Below are 25,303 nucleotides of genomic sequence, written 5' to 3'. Positions count from 1 at the left end.
TGTTCGAGGTAATTTTAAACAGAGCTCAACCCCATCTGTTTCAGATATTCGCTTTGATTGTATCAGACAGACCAGATTCACCAATCTCAAAGTTCTAAAGAAGAATTATAAGCTAGACTGGGTGCATGTTGTGTATCATATGAGGTGGAACTGAAACAGATCAGGACCTCGGCCAATCTACACGTGATCAACAATCCTGCACATAGGTGTTTGTCTCATTTGTCAGTGTTCCGTCCGCCCTTCCGCGGGTTTCCCTTATCGCCAACCAACCTACCCGTGTTTCTCGCCCGCGTCCGTGACACGAAAATGACTTGATCTTGAACCCCAACTCCCTCCTTCATTGGACTCCAACCTGCGCCAGCCCTCCAGTCCGAACAAGCCAGGCGATATGACAGGCCGAAGTTGGAGACCCGGCCAGATCGCATGATGTCACACTGGTTCACGCTTCAGGAGTCCGACGACGATGGAAGTGTGGTTGAAGAAGCCGAGAACCTTCTGGCGCAGTTCTTGGGACTATCCGACCGGTCGAAACGCGAAGCGACCCAGTCCATCACTCGAACCCCAACCCCGATCATCCAAGACAAATCCCCCGCTCCCCGACGCACTCGCTCATTGACCCTACCGCGCACCCCAGAGTCTCTGAGACCGAGATCTCAGGATAAGCCGCCTGCCACGGATCACTCACAAGTATCGGTCGAGGTATCGGACTCGACCAAGGCAGCGCGGGCGCGACGGTCGGGTCGTTCACGGAAAGGTCCCGCTAACTACTATGATCGCTCGAACTACGAAGGCTTTAGGTCGAGCTGTGAAGTTAGCGACGACCGTGAAGAGACTGCGGTGACGTCTTCGCGATCACGGAAAGGCCCTGCTCAGTCCTATGATGGCTCGAACTACGAAGGCTTCGGGTTGGACGGCGGAGCTAGCCAAGGTCATGGAGATAATCTGTTGAGGTCTTCGCGACCACGAAGGGATCGCAGTGGTAGTCTGGTACCGAATCCCCCTCGACGCAGAAGAGGTCGCAGCTATGCATCATCACCATGTTCCAGTGTCCAGCCCGAGCCCAAACGGCCAGACCTTAAGTCATGCTTAGCGACCCCTCCATTGCACGATACACATTCCGGTCCAGCCAAAGATCCATCGAATACATTGACGGCATTACTACAACAACGTCAGCTGGGACGTCCGACTGCCCGCCAGATCCGTAGCCAGGCTTCCGACAACCTCGAAAAATCTTGGACTTGGAAGGGCGCTTCCGGTGATGTGATTGTCTTGGGGTGGTCACCCGATGGTACCAAGTTCGCAGCCGGCGCAGCTGCCCAGTGCGATGAACACAATATGGCATACAACCGAAATAACAACCTGCTGTTCGGAAATTTGACTCAGAATACTTTACACGAGCTACCGGATCACTGGGCATACCGACCGCAGATGAGGGCCGCGAACAATCTGACCCTACAAGACTCTCGCCTTTACATGAGTGTGACGGCTATCGAGTGGTGGGATGACGCCCTCTTTACAGCTAGTTATGATCACACAGTCAGGCTGTGGCATCCGTCAAGCAAAGGTACCGGGTGCTTCGAACGATTGTGGCATGATACCAGGGTTGAAGTGATGGCCCGCTCGAGATACGTGCCCAATTTACTGGCAACGGGGACGCGTGAGATCGGCCTTTGGAGATTGGACGAACGTACTTACACATCCCTCGAAACCCGCAAATCTCGTTCGAACAAGTGCATCGAGATGGTGCCTTCCTCTCTTGCGTGGGGCACGATTCAAGAAACTGGCAATATCCTCCTTGCCGGATTGTCTGAAAAGGGCCACGATAGCCTAACGCCCGATGGCCAGTTGGTAGCTTGGCAAGTGAGCGAAGCTTCAATCACGCCTCTCAACCTTTTACCCGGCTCCCAAAACGTATTCGATATTAAGTGGCACCCGTCTTTACCAGTTGCTGCCGTGGCGAACTACATTGCTCACTTCCCGTACAAGGCCTACAAAGATAGCAGATCATCCGTTCGTATCTATGAGCCGCTGACATCGAAAGTCAGTGTCATGGAATTCGAATGCCCTGCTCTGGATATCAATGACGTGACATTTTGTCCTACGAACACGAATTACCTCACTGCTAGCTGCACCGATGGTGCGACATACGTCTGGGACTATCGCAACCCGACAGAGATTCTCCACAAACTTCAGCATGGTGAAGCGCTGAATCCGATTGATCAGGATCAGAGTCGCGAGCAAGCAGATGTTGGCGTGAGAACGGCTCTGTGGGGCGACACGGTTCGCGAATTCTACAGTGGAGCCTCCGACGGGGTGCTGAAAAGATGGAATATTCTCCGAGCGCCAGAAGATGTCCTCGAGAAAGACGTTGCGAATATCCACGAAGAGATCATGAGCCTCTCCTTTTCACCGGATAAAACCAATCTCTTAGTCGGGGATGCCGCTGGCGGCATCCACATCCTATCTTCGGGGCCCTTCTCGCGCACAAATGATAATGCTATAGAGTACAAACCTGCATGTGAACCATCAAGGACCGTAGCCCCCGATGAGCCGGACTCTGGAGTCGCTGCAGGCGCCGAATTACTGCGGTCTGGCCAGCTCGAGCGGCATCCTGTCTATGGGGTTGGAAAAGGCCCGTACTATGACGGTCCATTCGCGGCGTGGGCCCGGCCAGAGAATACGCCGTCTGACGAGCTTGCGTATACGAGGTTGGCAGACGAGTGGCAGGCTCTGCAGCTCGATGGACTTGATCCTAGGTATCGGTTTGCCCTGGAAGAGAAGGACCGACAGCAGGTGGAATTGCAACGGAAGATCGCGCAGGCACGGAACCAGCGGGCTGGCTACAAGAAACGGGTCCACGAGGATGCGAAGGACGTCATTAATTTGTGCAGCGACGAGGAGTCAGAGATCTCCGAGCCACCCTTCAAACCCAAGCGGCGACTGGCGGAATCACAGAGGGTCGTGGCCCAGGTCGATGTGATTGACTTAACCTCAGATCTGGTGCAAGCCCCAAGCCCTGAGCCTTCTATCTCATTTGCACCTCCTGGCTCAACTGTACATCCTGTCTCAACTACACCTCCCACCTCGTCCGCACCGGTTCGTCCTCGCTTGTCGAGTCCTGTCGATGAAGATCTGCGCGAGGCGCTAGAGGAAGATTTCTGGTGGCCGCCGAACGAAACGGTGGATCCAAATTTCAAAGATGACTGAATGAGATATGCATGGAATATCGAAGATCTACACGTTCAGTGCCATGTGGGTGGCTAGCCATGCCTTCATATGCACCTTGATTCATGATACGGAACCATGTTTCATGTCAATTAGCATCATTTAGAAAGTGAAGCTGTATTATTACAATAATCAAATCGGTATTTTTTTTTTTTGCCAGCCTTCAACTCTGCTGGTGGTGTCAGACATTCACATACCTAGTAGTTGCTCGGTGTAGGTCAACCACAGACAACCATCCTTCCCCTCCCGGGTAGACTATTCGCCCCGAACAAAAACGCGGTTCCCCTCCGCCTCCCAACATCTCCGCCTCCCGTCGGAAAAGGGAGCACCACCGGAAAAGCCCAGCTCGGGACGAGCTTACCCCGCAATATCCGGGCCCTATATATAAACAAACTGCAGCTACCCCAGGTCCCAACTCTGAAGCCACTCCCCGCACATTTCACTCGAAACTTCAACGAACCCCAGCCCTCCCTGCGGAAAAGGCACCAGAAAATGAGCGAAATCATCCCCTTCGAATCCCTCCCCCTCGACCCCGAGGGGCCCCCCGGCAACGCCTGGGGCCGCTTCGGCGCCGCCGACCAACTGGGCACCCTGAACCTGCTGACGCCGGCGGTGATCGTGGCCGCCGCGAAAGAGATCCGCACGGGGGTGCGCATCTCGCTCGACTGGCCATTGAGCATGCCTACCTACCCGAGCTTCGAGCGTGACCCGTTCCACCAGCGGATCGTGCATCGGCGGCCCAATTGCATCAATGATGATATCTTGACGTTTAATACGCAGGGGTCGACGCAGTGGGATGGGTTCAGGCATTATGGTGCGTGATCCTTTTCTATTTCGGGCGGGGGTGGAAAGCGGGGAAGGCGGTCAGGGGTTGTGCTGTGGCTATAGGTGACGATGGGTGCATTGTATGGAATTGCTGACTTGGGGTCGTGCTTGTGGTTGGGATGGGCATAGCCCATCAGCAGAGCAAACGATTCTATAACGGGCATACGCAGGAGGAGATTGAGGGGTCAGATGTTCTGGGGTTGCATGGTTTGTCTCCCTCCCTTGCTTTTGTTGCAGAAATCACCGAGAGAGAGGGAGAGAGAGAGAGAAAGACTGATCCCGCGGACAGTGGTCACCGAAGCCGGCGGCATCACCGGCCGGGGCATCCTGCTGGACTACGCCACCTGGGCGGACGAGCACCACATCCCTCTCGCCCCGCTGACCTCCTCGGCCATCCCAGTCGCCCACCTCACCCAGCTCCTCGCCGACCACAGCATCCAGCCCCGTCCCGCCGACATCCTCTTCATTCGCAGCGGATTCACACGCGCCTACCATGCGCTCTCGGACGCCGAGCGCCAGGACCTCGCTCGCCGCCCGTCCCCGGACTTCATCGGGCTGGAGGCCTCCGAGGCCGCCGTGCGCTGGCTCTGGGCCCACCAGTTCGCCGCCGTCGCGGGCGACGCCCCCAGTTTCGAGCGCGCCCCCATCCGCGGCGCCCACGCCGACCGCCGCTTTAACCTGCATGAGTGGGTGCTGGCCGGGTGGGGGTGTCCCATTGGGGAGCTGTTTGATCTCGAGCGCCTGGCAAAGCATTGTCGCGAGACGCGGCGGTATGAGTTCTTCCTGGCCAGTGTGCCGTTGAAGGTACGTTCTTTTTCCTTTGCTGTGTGGGGAAGGAAGGCATTGATCAGGAAGGGCGAAGTGGGAAGAATTCCGAGTCGACTGGAGTTTCTTGGGCTAATTCGAGACGTTTTCTTTTCCCTAGGTTGTTGGAGGCGTAGCCACTCCGCCGAACTCGGTGGCTATTTTTTGATCCTGTGGAGGTTATAATACTATGTGAGTCCGTATTCGCTGGCTGAATGATGTATATGATTGGAAGATATCAGGATTGCAAGTTTGTACATAGTGTATTGTAATGATTCTGGCAAATTCATGGTTTGCGACCGTGTATGTGGAGATTAGAGATTATGAGATGTTGCCCGGTGACAAGGTATATAGCATAATAGTACAGATCGAAGTAAAAAAGGCCATTACTGTCGTTATGTGGCTTTCTCAGAGCATGGAAAACATCCCGCTCTAGAGTCTCCATGGGTTCTCGTCATGGAAGGCTTGAGGTGAATTGACGTGCCCGTGGGGGCCAGGAATGTCGCGAGTCTTGAGTTCTGTATTCTCTCTGTGGTGGTAGCTTCGTAGTTGATGGGAGCAACATGTACCCTGCAGTCGCTGCAGTCGATGGCTCGACGATTGACCGCGGTCGCGTTTCATCCATGTTGTTTCACGCTGACGTCTGGTCCAGGTCGGGTGTATGGGTGGCGCTGTTGTGGTCGGGATCGGCATAAATGTACTGTCCAAGCGATGGGAAGGCTGGCCGAAAGGTCGACCTTTTTTGGGGAAAGCACCGCATAACCTTGTGTCGCCACCAAAATATGCTTTGCACGGACTTGGATCAGAGTTCCAGGTCAAGATATTTGAGCCCTAGTTAGGCAAGAGCCCCTGCGTCGACCAATTGCGACCGTAGTAGGTGGTTTTAACCGAGCCCGAACGGTTTGAATGGCGGATGGTGGTGGAAAGTCATTCTTCGAATGGGACAGGATGGGGGTGGGGATGTGATGTATAATTGCAAGCATGGCTGCCGCAATGGCAGTCCGCTATCAAAGGTCGCATCGCTTACCTAAATCACGGGAGACATGCGCCATGTCGATTTAAGCCTCAGGGACGAATAATGCTATTTCTGTGTCGCTTTGAGGGGCCTATATCGCTAGGAGACGGTTCGTATGCGCTCTCCGTTGTGACTTCGATCGTCGTATGCTGCATGACCACGCCCATGGGTGCCAGCTCAAGGCCCCCCCCTTTGCCAATCATTTCCTCGGTTGAATCACTTCGACCTCGGGTGATTGTCGTTGACGTCGGTCCCTTCGGGTCCGCGCTCATGGCATATTGGTTTGCGGCCGACGACTTGTTTCGCCTGCTGGAGAGCTTGTTGCTGCTTCCCCGCGCCTCGGATTCCACCACCACACTTCGGCGGGTCACGACATACATGAACGAATCGCAAAACCCGGAGCATGCCATAATAGATCCCGCGAAACAGAAGTAGAGCAAGCTTGGCGAATGACCCCCCGCGGACGCCATGCGACCGGCCGCCAACGGCAGGGTCAGGCAAATGTAGACGACGGGATAGACAGCCATGTGCATGATGACCCTTTTCAGCCGACGCAGACTCTCGGAATTATGCTCGCCAAGGACAGCCGCTTCGGACATCTTCTGGCGCAATTGGACGAACATGATTGCGTAAAGTGAAACCGTGAAGAATTCGGAGGCGAAGATCCAGACGTAGTGCGTCCAAAGTCGCATGCTTTCGTATTCGGGAGTCATCCAGCACTGTCGAGAACGAAGTCAGCTCATAATTCACAAAGTATCATCCACAAAAAGAAGGACGCAGGGACTGACCCAGGCTACCGCAGGATACCACACGTATCGTCCGTGTGCAGCGATGGGAATAATGGTCATTACCACCCCAAAGACCCAGAGACCAATCACCATGCTCACAAAAACTCGATGTTCCATTTGATAGTTGAGGCAGACATGGAGGAACGTGTGCACTGCAATGGCCAGGACGAAAAGACCACTCATTGGGTCGCCGATCTGAAGCCCCACCCCCTGCAGGAAACACGCGGCATCTGTCGCTCGCACCGCATCGATCGCAATCCAGCGGAGAGACATGATGAACCCGAAACTCTGCAGGAAATCGGCTAAAATCAAGTTGAACATGAGCACGACATACTGATTGTAACCAATGTATCGCCGATAGTACTGGCGCCAGAAGATGAATCGATACGTAATGAAGCTCAGAAGCGAGAAGGTCGTGAACATAGAAAGCAAGGCGAGGGCAGAAATGACGATCAGGCCTTTCTGTTGCAAATTGGACAGTGGACTAATCACTGCGGAGCCTTCTTCCCCACGTGAATGCAGGGAGTGGCCGTCTCCGGCCGGGCCAGCCCCCAGAAACGACTCAAGTGCGATGGTCAGCATGGCAAAAGACGTTGAACAGGCAGGGTTTTTCCGCTGTACCATTTGGGGCGGCGTTCGGGCTATATAATCAAGGATTTGCCCCTGGGTACCTAGCATTGGTCATGGCGCTGTGTGGTGGATAGCAGGGAGCTTCACATAGAGCAATGATCGGAGGCATAGTGCACCATAGCAGGCTTGTCCAACCCACACGTCAAGGTGTGCAATTGCCGATACGGGCTCGGGCGTGGACCGAAAGAAGTTATCATCCGCGACGTGCTGCGCGTGGAATCTCCACCCCGTCCGCCTTCATGTTACCTTGGCCCATCCTGTTGGATCAGCCTCTGGCATGAAGCGAATGGGGATCAGAAGCAGTTGGACTAAGCTTTCAGCTTGCCAAATTTGGGACTCTGGCCCCTGGGACATTCGCCATCCCGACAGAAAGGGCGGACGGTGTGCAGGCAGGCAGCAGGTTCTGTTTTTCGCTAGTACTACTCTAGTATGTTAGCCAACGCCACGCGGCTTGCTTTGAAAAGCTTGACAAGCCCTTGTTGATCCTCGTAGGTCAGGGTCTAGCTAGCGCTTTGCTGGCAACAACTTTCCGACTGAAGCTCCCGTGTTTATGAAACATGACTCGGTCAGGGGCAACGTGCTCAGCCTGATTGGAGGAATTCTGCTAGGCTGCAGGTAGCAGAGCTCGAACTTCACGCCTCGTCGTCTAGTTCGTGGGCAGCAGAAGCACGTTAGTCTAGCCTGAGTAGCAAATTTTCACTCCCTTTCCAGAAGGTCCAACTTATGCTTACTCCACGTGCGGGGCGCCAGCCAAGGTACGGAGTACTCCGTACTCATGGGTATTTTGGCACCACCCACAAGCCACGGGCTTTCGGTGTCTGGGTCTGATTGTTTATCAGTCCTGGACTCTTAGTCAATGATTATAGAAGATTCTGGTTTTCAGTACCATGGCATGCGCGAGATAAGGCAGGAAAAGTTGAGTAAATGAGGAATGGAGATGAAGAAGTTGGTGTTTGGATTAGTCACCGTTCGTTTGACCTCGTTTCAGTTGCCGAGGATTCTGCCCGGAATCACCGCCCCAAATGACTCGACTGGGTCGGTGGACGCGGCCTTTTAAGGCGTTTCCTTGGTCACTTGTGCATGATGTACTGTACAGGAACATAGTAGACAGCTCACTCTATCGGTCGAGCTCAATTGACCTTTGGGCGAATGTGAACATGAAAATGGCCATCACTGCTTGTACCAAAAGCAATCTCCCACCCGCACGCAGAGAAAATAAAGGGGAAACCTCGTCACGAGATAACACGAACTCGAAATGAGTTGGCTTGGGATGGGCGCTTACCGCTGCGATGGTTACTCTGTCCTTCTCCCTTATCATAGTGAGATAGTGGAGCCTGGAAAGATTTACTTGTCGATCCTTGCGCCGGGATGGGAGCTCCGGACATCCCCCAATGCCGCCGAAATGGGGTGCTATATGTACTGTACAGTAAATTGTGTACTCTGTACGGTCGGAGAGGTGGTATGTGGAGTCAACGATGATGATCCAAATGAACACGGCTCTATACGAGCACATGGCTCTTCACGATGCGTCCCAGATCTTCTCCATGGACCATCAGCCGTCCTCCTTCAGCCCTATCAAGATCGCAACCAGAGTTCCGAGCTACAATCCAGTACCACGGAACCACTGCCGCAGCGAGTCAGCTTTATCGAGATCAGCAAATGGTGGATTCGATCCCAACCACGAGCCAAGGCACAAAGCGGGAAAGAGAACCATCATGGATACGCTTATCACCTTCCTATTTGGTCGCCATCCACGAGGTCTCAGGGTTCGCGCTCCAACTGATCGGCCTTTGATCACTCTTACTATGCAAAAACCCCTTCATGATATCTGTACAAGCTTTTGACTTCACCATCGGTGGCTTGCTTTAGACCCTCATTGGTCGCTAGTCTGCAAGCCATGCTCTGAACACTTTCAGTCTTCAGGGGAGGGGGCAGCGTGGATTGAGTTTGCTGCTAAGTGGTCCAAGTTAATTACTTCTGATGAAGCCCGTCGTCATTTTTCTTCAAAGCCGTACCTTGGGGAACGAACAAGACACTAAACTCAGGATTTAAGGGCGAAGTCAGTCATAGCTAGTACCTCGAAAACCAGATATGTCCTTATCCCATGCATTGGATCTCAACGCTTCCGTTGTTACTACAGCATTTCCCCGTTTTGGAGGCCTAGTGCTTACGATGAAAGTTATTGGCTGATCAGCCGTGACCCGTGGCCGGCGCCTGGAGCAAGTCACCGTGTTTCTCTATTTTATCAAATTATTGGATTTCAAACTAAAACATCTGCAAGATTTCGAAGCCTTTGGGCCTGAGAGGGAGATGTCGCCATCAGACCCGGTGTAACTGCCGGATTAGCTCAGTGGTTGTGTCTTAGCAGCTTCTCGTCATCATAATCGTCAACGTTACCTTTCTCATACCGTTCCATCCAATTATCAATGAACCCTTTGATCGCACGTTGGGTGGTCATATCCTTAAAGGCCAGCCTAATACGTCGTATCAGATCACAAGAAGAAGGAACGAACCATCGACCTTAGCCAGGATATGTTGTTCCAGTTCTTCGATTTCCGGAGACGATGTATTTCCGACATAGTGGCGTGCGTGATCCATGTCCCTTTGCGACAGTGCCCATTGGATGAACCATAAATATCCGCCTGGTTCACCTCATTGCATGATGATACCGAGATAGGCCTTCAGGCCGTCCTGAATTCCGCCTCTCCGCGGCTTGAGATGCAGATCTTGACGTCGAGTGGCCGGGCAGACACCCACTGCTTGAGGTGACTCAGCATGTTGGAAAAGTCTTGCTTGAAATAATTCAAGCCATCCAGGTATAGCACAAACTTGTCGTCGGTGTAGATGCTGTCTAGCTTCGCAAGCCTATCACAGGCGAGGAGCACCTCGTCATCCTTAATCACACAAGGCTCTTCATTGAAGTCGCGCGGATAGGAATCGTACTGCCGTGGGAAAAGACGCGGGGTCAGCTCTTGCTTGTCGGAAATCAGGCAGAAGATGATGACCCGAAGCGTTCCTCGCAGGTTCCACTCATATGGTGTCGTCCGCCTGTCGCCCGCCCCCCCCCCCGAAGAAGATTGTCACTGGCGTCAGCGCTTGGTCTTGCACCACATCTGTAAGTACTCGCGGGCGATATGATTGACCATATACGTTTTCCCGGATTTCGGCTTGCTGGACATGTGAAAGAATCCGATATCTGAGTACTTGAGCCAGCTGGCCAAGGATTTTCGCGTCGGCTCCAGAGCCTGGAGGTGCTCCAGGGACATCAGGGCTGGGTTGTTGGCCTCCAGCAGGCACAACTCTTTATCGGAGGCCGGAACCTCACGACATAACCGAGTGCGGATGTTGTACACTGGGACTAACCCGAGGATCCTAGTCCGCAGCAAACCCCCCCGCGTGACTTTTCGAAGGACTTCCATCTCCTGAAGCTCCTGAAGAGAGGGTAATGATGACGAGGACATTATGTTCACCCTGTTAGATAGCCCTCTCATAATTTTTGGCGCTTCGATTTCTTGCGAGATGTGCTCGGTCGGATGTGAATTGAAGAACATCGAACTTCCAGGTGTCTACAGCTCTAGTTATGGACGATGACTCGCCGTAGGCAGTATATTGACAACGGTCGAGCTGATGATGATATCCGTACGAAAGCCCGAATTCATCTAAGTGTTTGGTGTGAATGAGCTCTCAAAGGAAGAAACTTGTAGGCGCAAAGGTTTTCTTCTGGGACGAGGGAAGTCCTACCCAGAGGAGTCGTGAACACAGCGATGTTGGGAGGGCTTTCCAAGCTTACCCCCAAATCACTCTCCAAAATCACAATCAGCACAGAATCTTAAGCTTTGTGCGGGATACACTAAGTATAAAAGATAATTACATATAGAAGAAAAGCCTTGATCAGAGGAAAAGGTTCGAAGAGCACATTGCCCGCGAGTCTGAGGGTATCTATCCCCCGCCCCCCTGAGAGGGTTGGAAGCCTTTGTTGGACTTCTTTCTGTTCTTTGCTGCCAGAGCGTTGAGATAGCTGATATTTGTGATTGCCATTCGGTTGTTTTTGCTTTAACGCCGCTTTTCAAGAAGGCGCTATCATTTCGGGGGAGACTTCTTTTTCCTTTTGTTTCTTTCTTTCTATCTTTCTTTCTGGCTTTCTTATTTTTCTTTTCTCTTCTTTTTTTCCCTTATGTTTTCGGGGTCATGTTGCTCCTCGGTAACCTCTTTCGAATATCGTCAACTTGTGAGATATGAAGCGTATTGGGAAACTGATACAACAATAAAATATCCCTTTCGGGTCGGTAGACGAGCATGGCAAGCAGGAGAATGTATAAAGCCTGGCGAGTCACTTTCACAGGGGCTCAGTTATCACCAGGCAAGACAATTTCAGTTGTGCTAGAGTCACAATGTATGGTTTTACAGCCCCTACCGCGTATTGTTCGGGGTCGTTCTACCATGCTCTGCACGGACTGCCGCACCATCAAAAACAGTATATACAGACTGCGTAGGGGGGACCTATGGTAGAATGCTCCATCGTCGCCCATTCCCCAGGTCTACACCTTGTGATAAGATCGGATAGTATCAAAATCCAAGCGAAACTACCTCTCCTCAAGCGAAGATGTCGAACTCAGCGCTGGTGGTGCATGGATCCGAGCTCCGACAAGAGTCGATTGCCATCCCCTCGCCAGCTCCGCACCAAGTCCTCGTCCGATTGTCTCACGTTGCTCAGAGTCCGACCGACAGTGAGTAGCCTCCCACCCCCCTTCACCTTTTCCATCGAGAGCTTGGACTGGAGTTGGTTTCAGTAGAGATGCCTATAGGGCAACTGTATGATAGATATGAAGCCTTCGGGGATGGAGCCGTGCTCGGCTGCGGTTTCGTCGGCGAGGTCGTGGCGCTGCGCAGTGCCATGACGCGATTTGCAAAGGGAGATATCGTGGCAGCTTTGATCTAGTGGGGGGGGGGGAGGGTGAGTCAACTTCTTTATCGAACCCTTTCACTTCGAAGACCCAATCAGACCTGGCGAGGGAGGCTGATGACGGAAACTGCAAAAACCAGGCGAAATCCCCAGTTTCGGTCACTACACGCTCGCCGACGAACGCATCGGCTTCAAGCTGCCTCCGGGGATGTGATCTCCCGCGAGGAAGCGAGCACCGTGCCCGTAGCCGCCACGACGGCATGACTGGCTCTATTCGCCAAGCGTTGTCTAGATATTGATCGCGATCGGTGCCAGTGGAGGAGTGTGTTGGTCAAGGGTGGTAGCTGTGCGTGAAAGCTCCCATTTTTCATGGTTAGCAACTTTGACAGAGACCTGATGCTTACTGGATGAGTGGACTGACGACCATGTCATGGTAACGAGCGTCGGTCTATACACCATCCTAACTCGCCTCCCTCTACAGCCTTGAGGTAGTGACCACACGCAGTCCGAGTCACGCACGTCTTGTTCTATGTGGTTGCGGCAGGGGAAAATGGGTTTGAGAGAGCCGTTGTTTGTGGATCGATAGACCGATGCTTTGTCGCTTTGGGGAGGGCAGGCATCCCAGGAGGACTATGAGCTGGCCAGTGAGTTCTTCGACCTTGTGCCAGATCTATTGGCGGTCAAAGAAAGGCATAGCGGCCAATAGGAGATTGAAACGTGAGGCCGATGCGAAAAAAGCAAAAAACGACAGCAGTCGGATTTGAACCGACGCCTCCGAAGAGAATAGATTTCTAGTCTATCGCCTTAGACCGCTCGGCCATACTGTCTTAGATGACATAGTGTCTTTCAACGCACATTATGTACCAATGTTACGATGGCATCCTATTGAACTGACTTCCGATGTTCAATTTGACTTTAGCCGGCGCTCAGTTGGCGAGTGCGTGCCTACCCCGCAATGGTGATCAATTTAGATTACCGGCTTGTGACGGAAGATATCGAGCGTGGCTTGACGCGAAAATGAGCAATGTCATGTGACGAGCCCTGAATCGGGCCTCGGCAAGCCACTCGACAACCCAAAAAGCAAGCAAGCAGTTCTATTGTAAGGAACGTGGAGGAGGACCAAATTCGAGCCCTTCTCTGCGGGTCAAACTCTTCTACGGGGTCGCTCTCCGTTTCAACCGGTGGTTCTGGATTTTCAAACTGAGCTATGTTCACCGGTTGTTCTCCTTAGCCATCTTATAGTGTCGTGCAACAATTCTTCAAGCACCTATCAGCACAATAAAAGATGCTGCATCTATTGGTGTGGTGTTGCCTTGAATGTCACCCCAAGTTTATGAATAGCTTAGTTCTAGCCTATGGTCTGAAGACTCAAGCTCGGATAGAATTTTGACTTAGGATCGTCGTCCGTACCACTTTCTCGTCCCCGGAAATCCAACCCAAACAACCGAGGGTGGTGATCCCCAGAATCGCAATGGTTGCCCGTTTGGGTGACTGCGAGGGCATGTGAACTGGTGGTGATGCCTCTTTTAATGGGCGCGTGTAGCCGCTGGATGTGATTTTGTCAATCAAGGAATACTACAGCCTGCGTCGTTACCATGAATTTCCAACAGTCGATCTCTCTCCTCCAATCCTGGTCTGTTTCGTTTTGGGCTCAGCTGCCTGAACCTGTATGGACTGCCCTTGACCGTCATCCAGCCATCCCGCTAGCCCTGAACTCTTTGGTCGCTATCGCTGTCCTGCGGTATCTGAACCGCGCCCTCACATCGTGGTCACTGGGGAATTGCTCCGCCAACAGATGGAACCCGGATCGTGAGCTGGTCCTCATCACCGGTGGCAGCAGTGGCATCGGCCAGCAGGTCGTCCTCCAGTTAGCCGAGCGGGGCGTGAAGTGCATCATCCTCGACATCCAAGCACCTACCTATACTCTGCGTACTAAGCTCCTAGGCCTCATCGAGTCTGCCCTTGAGCTAATATTCTTCTGCAGCCAAATCTGCTCATTTCTACAAGACGGACATCACGTCCACCGACGCGCTCCATGCCACCGCCGAGCAGGTGCGCGCCGACCACGGCCACCCGACGGTGCTCGTCAACAACGCCGGCGTGGGCCACGACGGGACCATCCTCGACGAGCCCGAGCGCAAGATCCGCCAGACCTTCGAGGTCAATACGCTGGCGCACTTCCTGACGGTGCGCGAGTTCCTGCCGGCCATGCTGGAGCGCAACCACGGGCATGTGGTCACGGTGGCGAGCATGGCCAGCTTCGTCGCGCTCGGCGAGATGGTGGACTACTGCTGCTCCAAGGCCAGTGCGCTGGCGTTCCACGAAGGCCTGGGTCAGGAGATTCGACACTGGTATAAGCGGCCTGGGGTGAAGACGAGGTATGCGGTTTCTCTTTGCTCGTTTGATGTCTCCTTTTGTTTGTCGCACCTCTACCTCGCATGGTTAATGACAATCCGGGTTTAGTGTCATTCATCCGTATTGGGTCCGGACACCCATGATTCAGCAACTGACCGACGCTGGAGATCTGTTCAAGCAGCCAGTCATGACGGTGGAACGTGTGGCTACGGCGATTACGCGCCAGGTGGTGTCGGGCAAGAGTGGGCAAGTCATTCTTCCTGAGGCTTACTCGGTTGCCAGTATGGTGCGGGCATTTCCGACATGGTTGCAGGAGCATGTCCGGGGACTCTCTTCCAAGGATATTCGACGACTTCGGGAAGCGCAGAAGTGAAAACAAATTGCTGGTCAATTGCTGGGTTGAGAGGGTTGAACGGGTTCGGTTCAAGGTGTGGTCAAGAGCGTGAGGTCGGCTTCGAGGAGGATCTGGTGGGACCCAGAATCCTATGGCTGAATCGATTGATTGTCCTCCGCGAAGAGGGATGTTGCTGGGGACTACTTGTGATGACTTGCCCGCCATGGTAATTGTGAGTCTGTCTTGAGCTGTAAGGCAGAGTATTTCTTCTCCACTGCCTCGACCAAGCCTCTATTTCCCTTCCTTTTTTTTTTTCAACCGCTTTTCCGCAATAGTTAATAATAATGAAGATCATATCATCACATAATCTGACCATCGGGGAAACCATACCAAGGCGGTGTCCGACCGGGGGAAGGGATGGACCGATGGATAAATAATCCATCCATTGCGTGCTGAATGTTTCCTGATTTCTCAATCAGGGCATGATCGGTTCTCCCGTCCGTGTCTTACCATGACGACAAGTTATCCGGTTTCGTCTCGCTCTTTCCCAGACTGACCCCGATATGACTGGGGAATTTGTCAGTTATAACATTGTAGATTTTTTTGTAATTTGTAATTTGTTCCATCAACTATTTGTTCACCTTTCCCCTGAGAAACTGTACCTGAAATATCCACACTCATTTAAATCGCAATGGCCAGTAATCACTATTCACTATCAGGAGATGATCTAAGCCGATACCCCGGAGCCACAACCACCCAACTTCCCAAAATCGACTTCGACGAACCCCTTCACCACGACGGACCACCACCGCCCCCAGGCGCCGGCGAAGGGCCTCGCCGCAGCAAGAATGCGCCCGTGCTGGAGCGTCGCTGGTACGACCCTCGGGGCTGGTCGACCCGTACGCGCCTCCTCGTCGCCGCCGGCATCGCCATCGTCATCATCATCGCGGTAGTCGTCGGGGCCGTCGAGGGCACCAAGAGATCTAGCAGCTACCCGGACTACTCGCGCCTGAACTACGAACTGGTCGATACTTACGCGGGGGCCTCGTTCTTCGACCGCTTCGACTACTACTCGGGCGTCGACCCCACCGACGGCTTCGTGCAGTACGTCAACAAATCCACCGCGCAGTCCCTGAACCTGACGTACGTCACGCCGGACGCCTCGTCGGCGGTGCTGCGCGTCGACACGGCGGACCGCAACGCGAGCCACGGCCGCCGCTCCGTGCGCCTTGAGTCCACCACCAGCTACGACACGGGCCTGTTCGTCTTCGATATCCGGCACTCGCCCTACGGCTGTGGCCTGTGGCCCGCCCTGTGGCTGACCGACACGGTCAACTGGCCGGCCAACGGCGAGATCGACGTCGTCGAGACCAACAACCTCGCCACCGAGGGCAACGCCGTCACCCTGCACACGGACGCGGGCTGCAACATGAAGAACGTCAAGCGCAAGCAGACGGGAACCTCGAATCTCGTCACCTGCGATAACAGCACGCACAGTAACGCCGGCTGCGGGGTGCAGGGCCCGCCGAGCACCTACGGCCAGGAGTTGAATGAGAATGGTGGCGGGGTATGTGGCATGCATCCCTTTCCTGATGCTTATTCCTTTTATGTTCGGTTCCAACAGAAGAAAAGGAAGATGAACTAATGAACTGACAGATCTACGCCCTCGAACTCCGCGACGCAGGCATCCGCACATGGTTCTTCCCCCGCGCCGCCATCCCGGCCGACATCACCTCGAGTACCAGTAGCACCTCCACCAACACCTCCACCAATACCTCCGCAACCCCCGACCCGTCAACGTGGGGCACCCCCCTGGCCGACTTCCCCAACACCCACTGCGACATCGCCGCCCACTTCCGCAACCAGAGCATCATCGCCAACATCGACCTCTGCGGCGAGCTCGGCGCCCAGAAGCAGTTCTACACCGACCTCTACCACTGCCCCGGCCGGTGTGTGGACTTCGTGCGCAGCCATCCGGATAATTTCACCCAGGCGTATTGGGAGTTTGCGGGCTTTTGGGTCTTTCGGGTTACGTAGTAGATCGATCATAGATTTGACTGTATATATATATGTAGAGATGTAGATAGATTGGATTAGAAGGATTGTGGGATTAGCGGGGTTAGAGTTGGGTTTCACACGTTCGTTTTATGGGTTTCGTGCTTGCTGGATGAGCGCGCTTTGATTATGGGTATTTCCATGTTTGTGAAAAAAAAAAAAAAAAAAAAAAATTTCTTGTTGCGGGGGAGAAGTGATACTTTGAGTCCACACACTACAGTCTTTGAACTCTGACGTCGAATGACAGGGTGGAAGTGAGGTGACATTAGAACATCCGTATACTTATGCTTTACTGAGCAACAAAGTCCAACTTTCACGTCAATGTCGTTCATACATCATAACGCACAACACGCATCAAATCACCCGATGTCATACCCGGGGTGCCCCGACCCCGGCCCCGCCGAGACCATCGTCGAGTATCCAGGCATGTACGCCCCCGCCCCCGCCCCCGCCCCCGCCATGTACGGCGCAGGCGACGAGATCAGGCGCCGCTGGAAGGTCTCCGACAGCTGCTGCATCTCCTCGAACACGGGGTCGTCGCCCCATTTCCTCAACCCGAACCGCAGGATGCAGTGGATATCTGACAGGCAGGCCGTCGCCCGCGCGTAGAAGTTGAGGCAGTCCTCGCCGTCGAGGACCAGCGCCGACGGCGTCTCCGGGGGCACCGCCGGGAGGACCGGCACCGAGGGACTGAGCGGGAGGTCGTGGTTCTCGGTCAACTCCCGCATCAGGCGGCGGATCGCCTGCAGGGCGCGGTGCATGTCCCAGAACGTCAGGAAGGGGGACCAGGCCGGGTTGCGCAGCGTTTCTTGGATCTGGCCGAGATACTGCATGCAGCGTTCGAAGAGGACGACGTTGCGGTACTCTCCGACCGCCGTCGGGGGTTCGTCGTTGGGTGATAGGATTATGACTACCGTGTAGAGAAGTTCCAGCTTGTAGAGGACGTGGAAATGACTGGGCATGGTGTTGGGGGTGGCGTCGAACCATTCGTAGGCTTCTGCGCCGAGGGCCCAGGTGGATTTCGCGTACAGGGGGCAGGAGTCGTGGTCGTGGAAGTAATTCCTCGAGTACGCTTCGGATAGAATCTGCCGGATCTTGACCAGATGCCACGCGGGCTCGGAGCTACGCAGGAAGAGATGGCTCTGCTCGCTGAGCATGGAGCCTGCCGTGGTGGAGGGGAGGGCGACGTTGACGGACTCGTCGGAGAAGGAGAATGGCCGTTCGAAGACGGTGCTGGCGCCTCTGTCGACGACATTAGTAACCTCTCCGTGAGTGCACATGGGGCTCATACGAACCTGTCCAGAGAGTAGAGGCAATGTAATATACGGCGACGCAGGTCCAGATATTTGGTCGAGGACTGGACTTCTACCGGAGGGTCCTGGTGCAGACCGAGATCCACCATCACTCGAACAGCCATCCCAACCAAAAACCAACTCCGGAAATGTTTGGGGTCGAATAACGAGTATTGTGCGAGAAGCATAATCGCCTGGATTCCTTGGATGGATCCCGGACGAAGGACATCCTCCGCCCTTTGTAACGCCTGGGTGACATATGATAGCGCATCCTGCTGACTTTCATCGCCCATCTCGTACGATAAGGATGCAGAGGAGGTGGCCAGGACTGTATATAACATCCACTGGTCGAACGGCTTGGCGAATCGACCGCCGGACTGATACATTGCATCAACCGAGGTCCAGAAGCTTGTTTCGGCAAAGAATGGGAGTTGAATGTAGAGAGTGTCAAAGTAATGTTGGAGGAGGTGGGTGATCTCGTGGCGCGGTGGAAGTGGTCGTAAAGATTGTTTGGGTAATGGGTCGGCGAGGGAAAGTGACAAGAGAAGGTTGGCAAAGGAGGTGCTCGAAGTGATACCGTGGAAGTCTCTGGAGGTGGCGTTCACAGACCTGACGAAGATGAGGTCGTTAGTTAGTGGGCGGGGTGATCGCATTCGAAGACGACTCACAAGAATCCAAAATCCCCCACCAGGTCATCAATATCCGAGACTTCTTTGTTGGGACCCTGGGCCGCAGATTCCGACGATGTTATTGAGGTGATCGAGTTCTGGTGCGCAATCCCCCTATTGTCGACGGACAGCGAGGTCTTCAGATGGCGGAGCTCCGCGATCTTCTTCTCCAGCCTTTCGCAGTACCCTTCTAGGGAGGCAACATAACTTCTTTCTTTGCCTCGAGCAAACTCGTCGCTTGCGCCGGAGCAAGTGTCGGACTTGCCCACCCTTTCACATGCGGAGCAGGCAGGAAGCTTCCCGTCGCACTTGATCTTGGCGGTTCGACATCGTGAGCAAGCAGCGACCGGCCGACTAACTTTGAGAAGTGGCTTGTCAAGGAATAGCGTAGCCGACATCTTATCCGGACATGTTACACCGATGATATGACGGAGAGCAGGAGGTCTTGGAGAGAAGGATCGGGTCGAGTATATAGTCTGCTGCGAGCCACCCTGATGATAAAGCAAGGGTGAGCGGCGTTACACAGGTTGAATAGCTGGATTGGAGATACTTACCTAGAAAGCTCGAGTAAGGGCCGACTGATGCAGTGGCCTATTTGAAACGAGAGAAGTCCATATATGGGACTAGAACGAGGCGTCAGTTGCCTGATTAGTTGGCAGACAATCGACCATTGAGAGACACTGATAAGACATGGATTGGCATCGAAGGCGGCGACCGTCAAAGACCAGCGCGGGGTTTGCAGTGTTTGCATCTATGTCATGTGATGCCGTGCTTGCAAGGTGCAACTGAACCTTGCGGGGAAGTCTTCGTATCAGCCTGCAGACCTGCTCCACCCACTTTTCTATTCGAAAGAAAAAGAAAAGAACCAGAAGAATCGGTCAGGAATCCTTACCTGAGTTATCACACAAGCTAACGTCTATCGACAACCACTCTTTCGAATTGTCACATATATTTCCTCTTACAGGATTAGTAATGCCTCGTCCCCGAGGCATCCTGTCTCACAGCGGGAAATCGTTCTCTTTCGGCTCTCGGAGGATTGCCGAGGCACTCATTGGCCGCTGTGGCGCTTGGAGTGGAACAGCTTCTCCCCGCCTCGAGATCCAGCCTGCCTATCAGACATTCTCCATCACTTCCCCAGAACAAACCCCCAGCCCAGACAAGCCTATAACGACACTAGTGAATCGCTCCTCGCTAGTCAGTGCGGTGTGTGACTGCCATCCACCGTCTCCACCAACTCCTGTTCGCTGTTCCTTCGTCATTCGTTTTCTGCTCCATCACAACACATTCGGTGCCCTCTGAGAATCATGCGCGCTCTCATTAAGTCTACACCAGACACTGGGTGATCAACTCTTCCACTCCCGGCGTCATTCTGATCGCCATACTTCTGCCAGGACACAGAATTCAAAGACACCCCGCTGTTCCTCCCCGCACCAATTCTGCGCAAGTCCGACCGGCAGATTCAACCATCATGCAGCCTCACCAGCTGGAGAAGCCTAAGAGGGCTCCTCGAAAGCACGTCACCACGGCCTGTGTCGCTTGTCGAGAGAGTAAAATCAGAGTCAGTGATTTGACGCCATCTCAACAAACGAATCACCTAGGTTCCATTGCACATGTGCTGACAATCTGCTGGTTAGTGTGATGGCTCTACTCCACATTGCCAAAATTGCCAAAGGAAAGGGAAGGAATGCAAATATCAACATGGGGATGACAAACGCAAGTATGTCCTCCTCACGCGCTCATCACGCACCAGTCAAATTACAAGGCTTGGCTACATGATATGCACCCAACATATTGGCGGCGGAGGGCAAGATGAATCACTTATTAGCGCCGAGGGACAAACAGACAGCATTATCGTTCATCTGATGGTCTAGCCTGGTCGAGCTGACCATTTCTACTATCAGAGTATCCTTACGTGCTGCGACAGAGCTTTTCTCCGCCAGGATTGATCAGTTATGCCAGTTCATTCACGATCACGGTCTCGAGCCTCCCCCGATGAAGGAGGAGGATGAGTCGGGTATGAACAGAGTTCTCGACACCCTACAAATCCCTCGCGCGTCAACGAAGACTGGCAATTCACTCGCAGCCAATGCGCAGAGCACGTCGACTTTACCCACTGCTACCGATTCCCCTGCTCAATCCACAACCTCTCCTCATTCAGCATCAAATCGCCAGCTCGAAATTGATAGTGCACCTGAAGTTTCACCGGCCTCACAAAGCATAATTCCTCACCGGTCGTCTCTACCCGTTACCGATATCACTCGGGAGGCCATGGCTCAGTACGATGTCAACTTGGGACTGTCTAGTAACATCAGACCTGCATCGAATTGGGGGTTTACTCTTCCAACAGCAGAAAGCCTGGATGCGCTTTATGCCAACATAGATGGTAGATCGAACGGATCACAGGACACCAGCCTGAGTCCGGATAGCTTGCAACTGTCGCAAGACATAGCTCAGCAACCCGGGGTACTGTTGAATTTGGGTTGGAATGATAAGGATGTGGATTCAAACAGTGGCGAGGAAGATGAAGCTGAGAAGGATGTCATTGAGCAGATCTCGCACCGTATTGGGACTCTCAAGCTTTCGGGTGATGGTCACCTACGATTCTTTGGCGCGACCTCAAATCTCAACTTGGTGGATGTTTCGGCTACACAACAGCATCAGCGTCCAGATGCCCGTACAGTCCGTCATGATGGTCAGGACATCCTGAACCATCTGCGTGTGGGCCAGCCCGTCAGTCAAGCGCTGGAGGATCATCTAGTCGAACTCTACTTCACGTGGCAGAATCCCAGTACCTATGTGGTGGATAAGGAGATGTATTTGAACGCTCGATCAGAATGGAGAAACGACCTAATAGATACACCTTTCTATTCGGAAGTTCTCACTAATGCTATGTATGATTGCTCTTTGGGTCGCCATCGCGACGTATTGCTGATTATACTAGGTGTGCGATCGGAAGTGCCTTCGAAGCCCGATACCACCCCACCTTCATCACATTTCCGAAGTCGCTCTCGGAGTTCTTCGCGGACAGGGCGAAAGCTCTCCTGGAGATCGAACTGGATTCTCCCTGCGTTGCTACGGTTCAGGCCCTTGTTATACTGAGTTCCCACGAGGGCTCATCGAACCGTGATGCTAGAGGTTGGCTTTACAGTGGTATGTTGGCCGCACGAGAAGAAAGAACTTCAGTCTGACATAAGTAGGAATGTCGATGAGGCTTGCCTTTGATCTTGGGTTGCATCTTGACATGACACCCTACGTTGAGAAAGGCGACATCAGTGTCCACGAAGCCGATGTCCGTAAGGTAGCGTTCTGGGGAAGTTACACTGCAGACCAGTAAGTGATGCGGATCCTCGAGTCGGGTACTTGGTCTAACATTTCTTGGCAGCTTCTGGGGGTTTTATCTTGGAAGACCGTTCCGTATGAGTACCGGAGATATTACAGTTCCCAAGCCCGCCTCCGCCTTGGCTGCTGAGAAGGAAGCTATGTGGCATCCCTACGGTCTTTCAAACAAGTCAGAAGCACTTGAGGGTGGGCTGAAAAATCCCAACGAGTTGATTAGCCGCCAGTTCGCCGTGCTTTGGGAGATAATCTCCCCGGTTGGCCACATTCTGTAAGTCGCCGGCACCGTACAACTGCACAAGTCACTGACTCTGGTTCAGATATGGATGCTCAGATATATCCCGTCATGATTTACAGAGACTGTGCCACCGTGTCACAGATGGTCTATTCGCCTGGAAGGCAAATCTGCCCCCCAACTTAGATATCGACATGTCAAATGATGCTGCCCCCAAACTGCCCCATCTCCTGGTATTACAGTAAGGGCTTTTCTTCTTGGGAGTCTCGGGTTGAGCCGGTACTAATCCTTTCTGCGCAGCATGCAATATCACCAAATAGTCATCTTCACCCACCGTCCCTGGGTGTCGAAAAGCTACATCCAGCCACGTAGCCCCCGTCAGGGCCCAGGCTACCATCACGCGAGAAGAATGTGCATCGAGTCCTCTACGGCCATCGCGCAACTCCTTCACATCTATGAGAAATACTATACCTTTCGTCGCATGAATAGCCAGGTTGTAGCTATGATATTCAGCGCTGCGCTGATTCTTCTTTACGTCACCGTCTCGAATTCCCGACAAGGTAGCGACAACGGCAATAATGCCGAAATGGTCGCATACCTGAACCTTTGCTTCCGTGGCCTGGATGAAATCGGTCAGTCATTTGAGAACGCGAAGCGCACGCGGGACTTCCTCGTCAGCCTTCAACGGCGATGGCAAGCACATATGCGTCGCTCAGGGTCTGCCGTCAAGCGTCAGATGAGCCACCGAACACAGTCACAAAAACCCATAGGACGAACAAGGGACGCAGACGTGTCGAGGAAGAAATCGCGGACCACAGCGCCTCGGAATGAGGTCGCGATGCCTCTCTCGCTGCCGACAGCGCACTCGCTTACTGCTGCTGGTTTGCCATTCGGCCAACCGCAGGTTATGACTCGAGCAGCCCAGCACATACCAGTGGATCCCGCCCAACAATCCGTCACGGTTCAACCGGGGGATTTTGACTGGATCCGCGATTCGGACCTGCAGCTGCTGTCGGACAATCTTGGCGAGGACGGCTTTCCACCCCTTGGGAACACAAATTTGTATGCCGAGGACACAGCCCTGCCCTCGCTCAATGACATCGAATCTTGGTGGGATTCGCCCGAGGGGAACACATTCGGGGGTCCTTCGTTATGACCATAGACTAGACATGATCAGGAGATTTGACTTTGATTTCCGTTGTTTCCCTCGCTCTCTTCGTGTTTCAGCGATACCTTTTGCTCATAGAATATCTCACATGTTCTCCAAAAGAATGGGTACGATAGCCATTGCATGAAACCCTCCTACGAGATCACCTGTAAGGTAGCCCGAGAGAACCAGCAACGATGCAATTGAGAGGACTTCACGGTTGAAGGCGATGGTATGCCGGCGTGTCGACCGAGTACGCGGTCGGACAAAGACAGATCCAGAGCTATACGAGCAGCGCAGATCTAGTACTAGGTAGTGTTTTATCCGGCATGGAAAGCAGCGGAAATTGGCGGGCAGGGAAGATTTCGGAAGTGGCGCCGCGGAACCCTTCCGTCCCCGCATAGCCCGCGGTCCGTGTACTGCAGCTCCCACCAGGGCAACATTCGGCTGTGATGACATAGCGTGGTATAACCGGGGAAATGCATGCATGGACATACTACTTTCTCGTTGTGTCTTTGATGGGATTTACTTTGGAAATGTGCGACCACTGTCGCGATGAATTCCTATGACTCGGTAAGGAAGAAGGCTGCGGGTGAGAATGTGGGAGTGCCGCGAGACGAGTGAATCTATCGCGAGACATTGTGCCAGCTGAACTTGGAACCCTTGTACAGTACACTATTCAAACCCCAGTCAATCCTCTCCTGCTCGGTCGTGTGACAAGTTGATTTAAGGTAATCCCGCATCTCCGCGACTACCCTTGTTGTAGCCCACTGGAACCGTAAGTATATATACGAGCCCGGATACTGAAGCGGGCCCCCTGGTCCTTCCACCATGAACCGCCCAACACAGCAGGGGATATAATCTATACCTTCGTATTCAACCACCCTCAAAACCACACGCACCACCCATCAACACTTACCCCCTTGTACCACAGGAGCAGAAACAAAATGCCCGAAATCACCCTCTACACCTACTTCCGGTCCTCCTGCTCCGCCCGTCTGCGCATCGCCCTGCACCTCAAATCCCTGCCCTACACGCCCATCCCCCTCAACCTGCTCGAGGGGGCCCAGCAATCCCCGGAGAACCTCGCCCGCAACCCATCCGGCACGGTGCCCACCCTCCTCATCTCCCCGTCCCCGGGTTCCCCCACTGCAGACCACACTGCAGACCCGATAAAGATCACCCAGTCCCTCGCCGCCCTCGAATACCTCGACGAAGCCTTCCCAGCTACGTACCCTCTCCTCCCGCGCGACCCCGCGAAACGGGCCTTGGTGCGTACTTTGGCCCAGATCATCGCGTGCGACGTGCAGCCCGTTACGAACCTGAGGATCTTGAAGCGCGTGGCGCCGTTGGGCGTGGATCGCGCCGCGTGGTCGAGGGAACTGATTGTGGATGGGTTGCGCGCGTATGAGACTCTTATTGCTGGGGCGGGCGTGAGTGGGCGGTTCAGTGTGGGCGATGAGGTGACGGTCGCGGATGTGTGTTTGGTGCCGGCGGTTTGGGGTGCGGAGAGAGTCGGTGTCGATGTTGCGGGGCTGTTTCCGGTGGTGGCGCGTGTGGTGGAGCGGTTGGAAGGGTTGGAGGCGGTGCGGAGGGCGCATTGGGCGAGGCAGGGGGATACACCTGCCGAGTTGAGGGTTGAGTAGATGGCTTGGTTTGGGGGTTTTGGGGGGTGTATGTATGTGTGGGGT

At 53.8% G+C, this 25,303-nt stretch overlaps 9 protein-coding genes and 1 non-coding gene across 10 annotated transcripts; 6 read left to right on the top strand and 4 right to left on the bottom strand.

Moving 5' to 3' along the window:
* Positions 1-1,137: 1,137 nt before the first annotated feature.
* On the top strand, positions 1,138-3,207 carry BO82DRAFT_273532 (WD repeat protein; the record flags this gene model as incomplete). Its single annotated transcript, XM_025631059.1, has 2 exons — positions 1,138-2,958; positions 3,022-3,207. Coding segments are annotated over 2 exons (2,007 nt in total), but the record flags the coding sequence as incomplete, so codon positions are not given.
* Positions 3,208-3,642: 435 nt separating this feature from the next.
* Positions 3,643-5,154, top strand: BO82DRAFT_350378 (uncharacterized protein). Its single transcript, XM_025634136.1, has 3 exons — positions 3,643-4,039; positions 4,180-4,257; positions 4,340-5,154. Exons 1-3 carry the CDS (start codon positions 3,718-3,720, stop codon positions 5,038-5,040), a joined length of 1,101 nt encoding a protein of 366 aa, XP_025496270.1. The 5' UTR covers positions 3,643-3,717; the 3' UTR covers positions 5,041-5,154.
* Positions 5,155-5,919: 765 nt separating this feature from the next.
* On the bottom strand, positions 5,920-7,239 carry BO82DRAFT_397820 (uncharacterized protein; the record flags this gene model as incomplete). Its single annotated transcript, XM_025638971.1, has 2 exons — positions 5,920-6,588; positions 6,658-7,239. 2 exons carry the CDS (start codon positions 7,237-7,239, stop codon positions 5,920-5,922), a joined length of 1,251 nt encoding a protein of 416 aa, XP_025496269.1.
* Positions 7,240-9,968: 2,729 nt separating this feature from the next.
* Positions 9,969-10,748, bottom strand: BO82DRAFT_397819 (uncharacterized protein; the record flags this gene model as incomplete). Its single annotated transcript, XM_025638970.1, has 2 exons — positions 9,969-10,335; positions 10,411-10,748. The coding sequence occupies 2 exons, from the start codon at positions 10,746-10,748 to the stop codon at positions 9,969-9,971; spliced, it is 705 nt and encodes a 234-aa protein (XP_025496268.1).
* A 2,187-nt stretch (positions 10,749-12,935) lies between these two features.
* On the bottom strand, positions 12,936-13,017 carry BO82DRAFT_t30. The gene has a single exon. It is a non-coding gene; the product is annotated as a tRNA-Ser (tRNA).
* Positions 13,018-13,769: 752 nt separating this feature from the next.
* On the top strand, positions 13,770-15,178 carry BO82DRAFT_350374 (SDR family oxidoreductase). The gene is made up of 3 exons (XM_025634135.1): positions 13,770-14,119; positions 14,175-14,568; positions 14,654-15,178. The coding sequence occupies exons 1-3, from the start codon at positions 13,786-13,788 to the stop codon at positions 14,916-14,918; spliced, it is 993 nt and encodes a 330-aa protein (XP_025496267.1). The 5' UTR covers positions 13,770-13,785; the 3' UTR covers positions 14,919-15,178.
* Positions 15,179-15,515: 337 nt separating this feature from the next.
* Positions 15,516-17,084, top strand: BO82DRAFT_300834 (glycoside hydrolase family 16 protein). The gene is made up of 2 exons (XM_025632066.1): positions 15,516-16,446; positions 16,536-17,084. The coding sequence occupies exons 1-2, from the start codon at positions 15,571-15,573 to the stop codon at positions 16,914-16,916; spliced, it is 1,257 nt and encodes a 418-aa protein (XP_025496266.1). The 5' UTR covers positions 15,516-15,570; the 3' UTR covers positions 16,917-17,084.
* Positions 17,085-17,293: 209 nt separating this feature from the next.
* BO82DRAFT_273167 (Zn(II)2Cys6 transcription factor) lies at positions 17,294-19,292 on the bottom strand (the record flags this gene model as incomplete). Its single annotated transcript, XM_025631045.1, has 3 exons — positions 17,294-18,167; positions 18,230-18,835; positions 18,895-19,292. The coding sequence occupies 3 exons, from the start codon at positions 19,290-19,292 to the stop codon at positions 17,294-17,296; spliced, it is 1,878 nt and encodes a 625-aa protein (XP_025496265.1).
* Positions 19,293-20,528: 1,236 nt separating this feature from the next.
* BO82DRAFT_350371 (transcription factor domain-containing protein) lies at positions 20,529-23,912 on the top strand. Its single transcript, XM_025634134.1, has 6 exons — positions 20,529-21,785; positions 21,836-22,044; positions 22,092-22,224; positions 22,277-22,501; positions 22,551-22,706; positions 22,766-23,912. Exons 1-6 carry the CDS (start codon positions 20,887-20,889, stop codon positions 23,619-23,621), a joined length of 2,478 nt encoding a protein of 825 aa, XP_025496264.1. The 5' UTR covers positions 20,529-20,886; the 3' UTR covers positions 23,622-23,912.
* A 530-nt stretch (positions 23,913-24,442) lies between these two features.
* On the top strand, positions 24,443-25,263 carry maiA (maleylacetoacetate isomerase MaiA). The gene has a single exon (XM_025632065.1). It carries the CDS (start codon positions 24,560-24,562, stop codon positions 25,256-25,258), a length of 699 nt encoding a protein of 232 aa, XP_025496263.1. The 5' UTR covers positions 24,443-24,559; the 3' UTR covers positions 25,259-25,263.
* Positions 25,264-25,303: the final 40 nt, after the last annotated feature.

Source organism: Aspergillus uvarum, assembly GCF_003184745.1.
Source record: "Aspergillus uvarum CBS 121591 unplaced genomic scaffold BO82scaffold_4, whole genome shotgun sequence".
NCBI lineage: Eukaryota > Fungi > Ascomycota > Eurotiomycetes > Eurotiales > Aspergillaceae > Aspergillus > Aspergillus uvarum.
Note: the sequence above shows the minus strand (reverse complement) of the source record. Positions and strands in the feature narration are given on the sequence as shown.

Excerpts from the sequence above, each read along its gene's own strand:
- BO82DRAFT_350378 (XM_025634136.1), top strand. The coding sequence starts at position 3,718 with ATGAGCGAAATCATCCCCTTCGAATCCCTCCCCCTCGACCCCGAGGGG. Across the intron at positions 4,040-4,179 it reads GGATGGGTTCAGGCATTATG|CCCATCAGCAGAGCAAACGA; the intron begins GTGCGTGATCCT and ends GGATGGGCATAG. Across the intron at positions 4,258-4,339 it reads AGATGTTCTGGGGTTGCATG|TGGTCACCGAAGCCGGCGGC; the intron begins GTTTGTCTCCCT and ends TCCCGCGGACAG.
- BO82DRAFT_350374 (XM_025634135.1), top strand. The coding sequence starts at position 13,786 with ATGAATTTCCAACAGTCGATCTCTCTCCTCCAATCCTGGTCTGTTTCG. Across the intron at positions 14,120-14,174 it reads AGCACCTACCTATACTCTGC|CCAAATCTGCTCATTTCTAC; the intron begins GTACTAAGCTCC and ends ATTCTTCTGCAG. Across the intron at positions 14,569-14,653 it reads CGGCCTGGGGTGAAGACGAG|TGTCATTCATCCGTATTGGG; the intron begins GTATGCGGTTTC and ends ATCCGGGTTTAG.
- BO82DRAFT_300834 (XM_025632066.1), top strand. The coding sequence starts at position 15,571 with ATGGCCAGTAATCACTATTCACTATCAGGAGATGATCTAAGCCGATAC. Across the intron at positions 16,447-16,535 it reads TGAATGAGAATGGTGGCGGG|ATCTACGCCCTCGAACTCCG; the intron begins GTATGTGGCATG and ends ATGAACTGACAG.
- BO82DRAFT_350371 (XM_025634134.1), top strand. The coding sequence starts at position 20,887 with ATGAAGGAGGAGGATGAGTCGGGTATGAACAGAGTTCTCGACACCCTA. Across the intron at positions 22,502-22,550 it reads TCCCCGGTTGGCCACATTCT|ATATGGATGCTCAGATATAT; the intron begins GTAAGTCGCCGG and ends ACTCTGGTTCAG. Across the intron at positions 22,707-22,765 it reads CCCCATCTCCTGGTATTACA|CATGCAATATCACCAAATAG; the intron begins GTAAGGGCTTTT and ends CTTTCTGCGCAG.
- maiA (XM_025632065.1), top strand. The coding sequence starts at position 24,560 with ATGCCCGAAATCACCCTCTACACCTACTTCCGGTCCTCCTGCTCCGCC.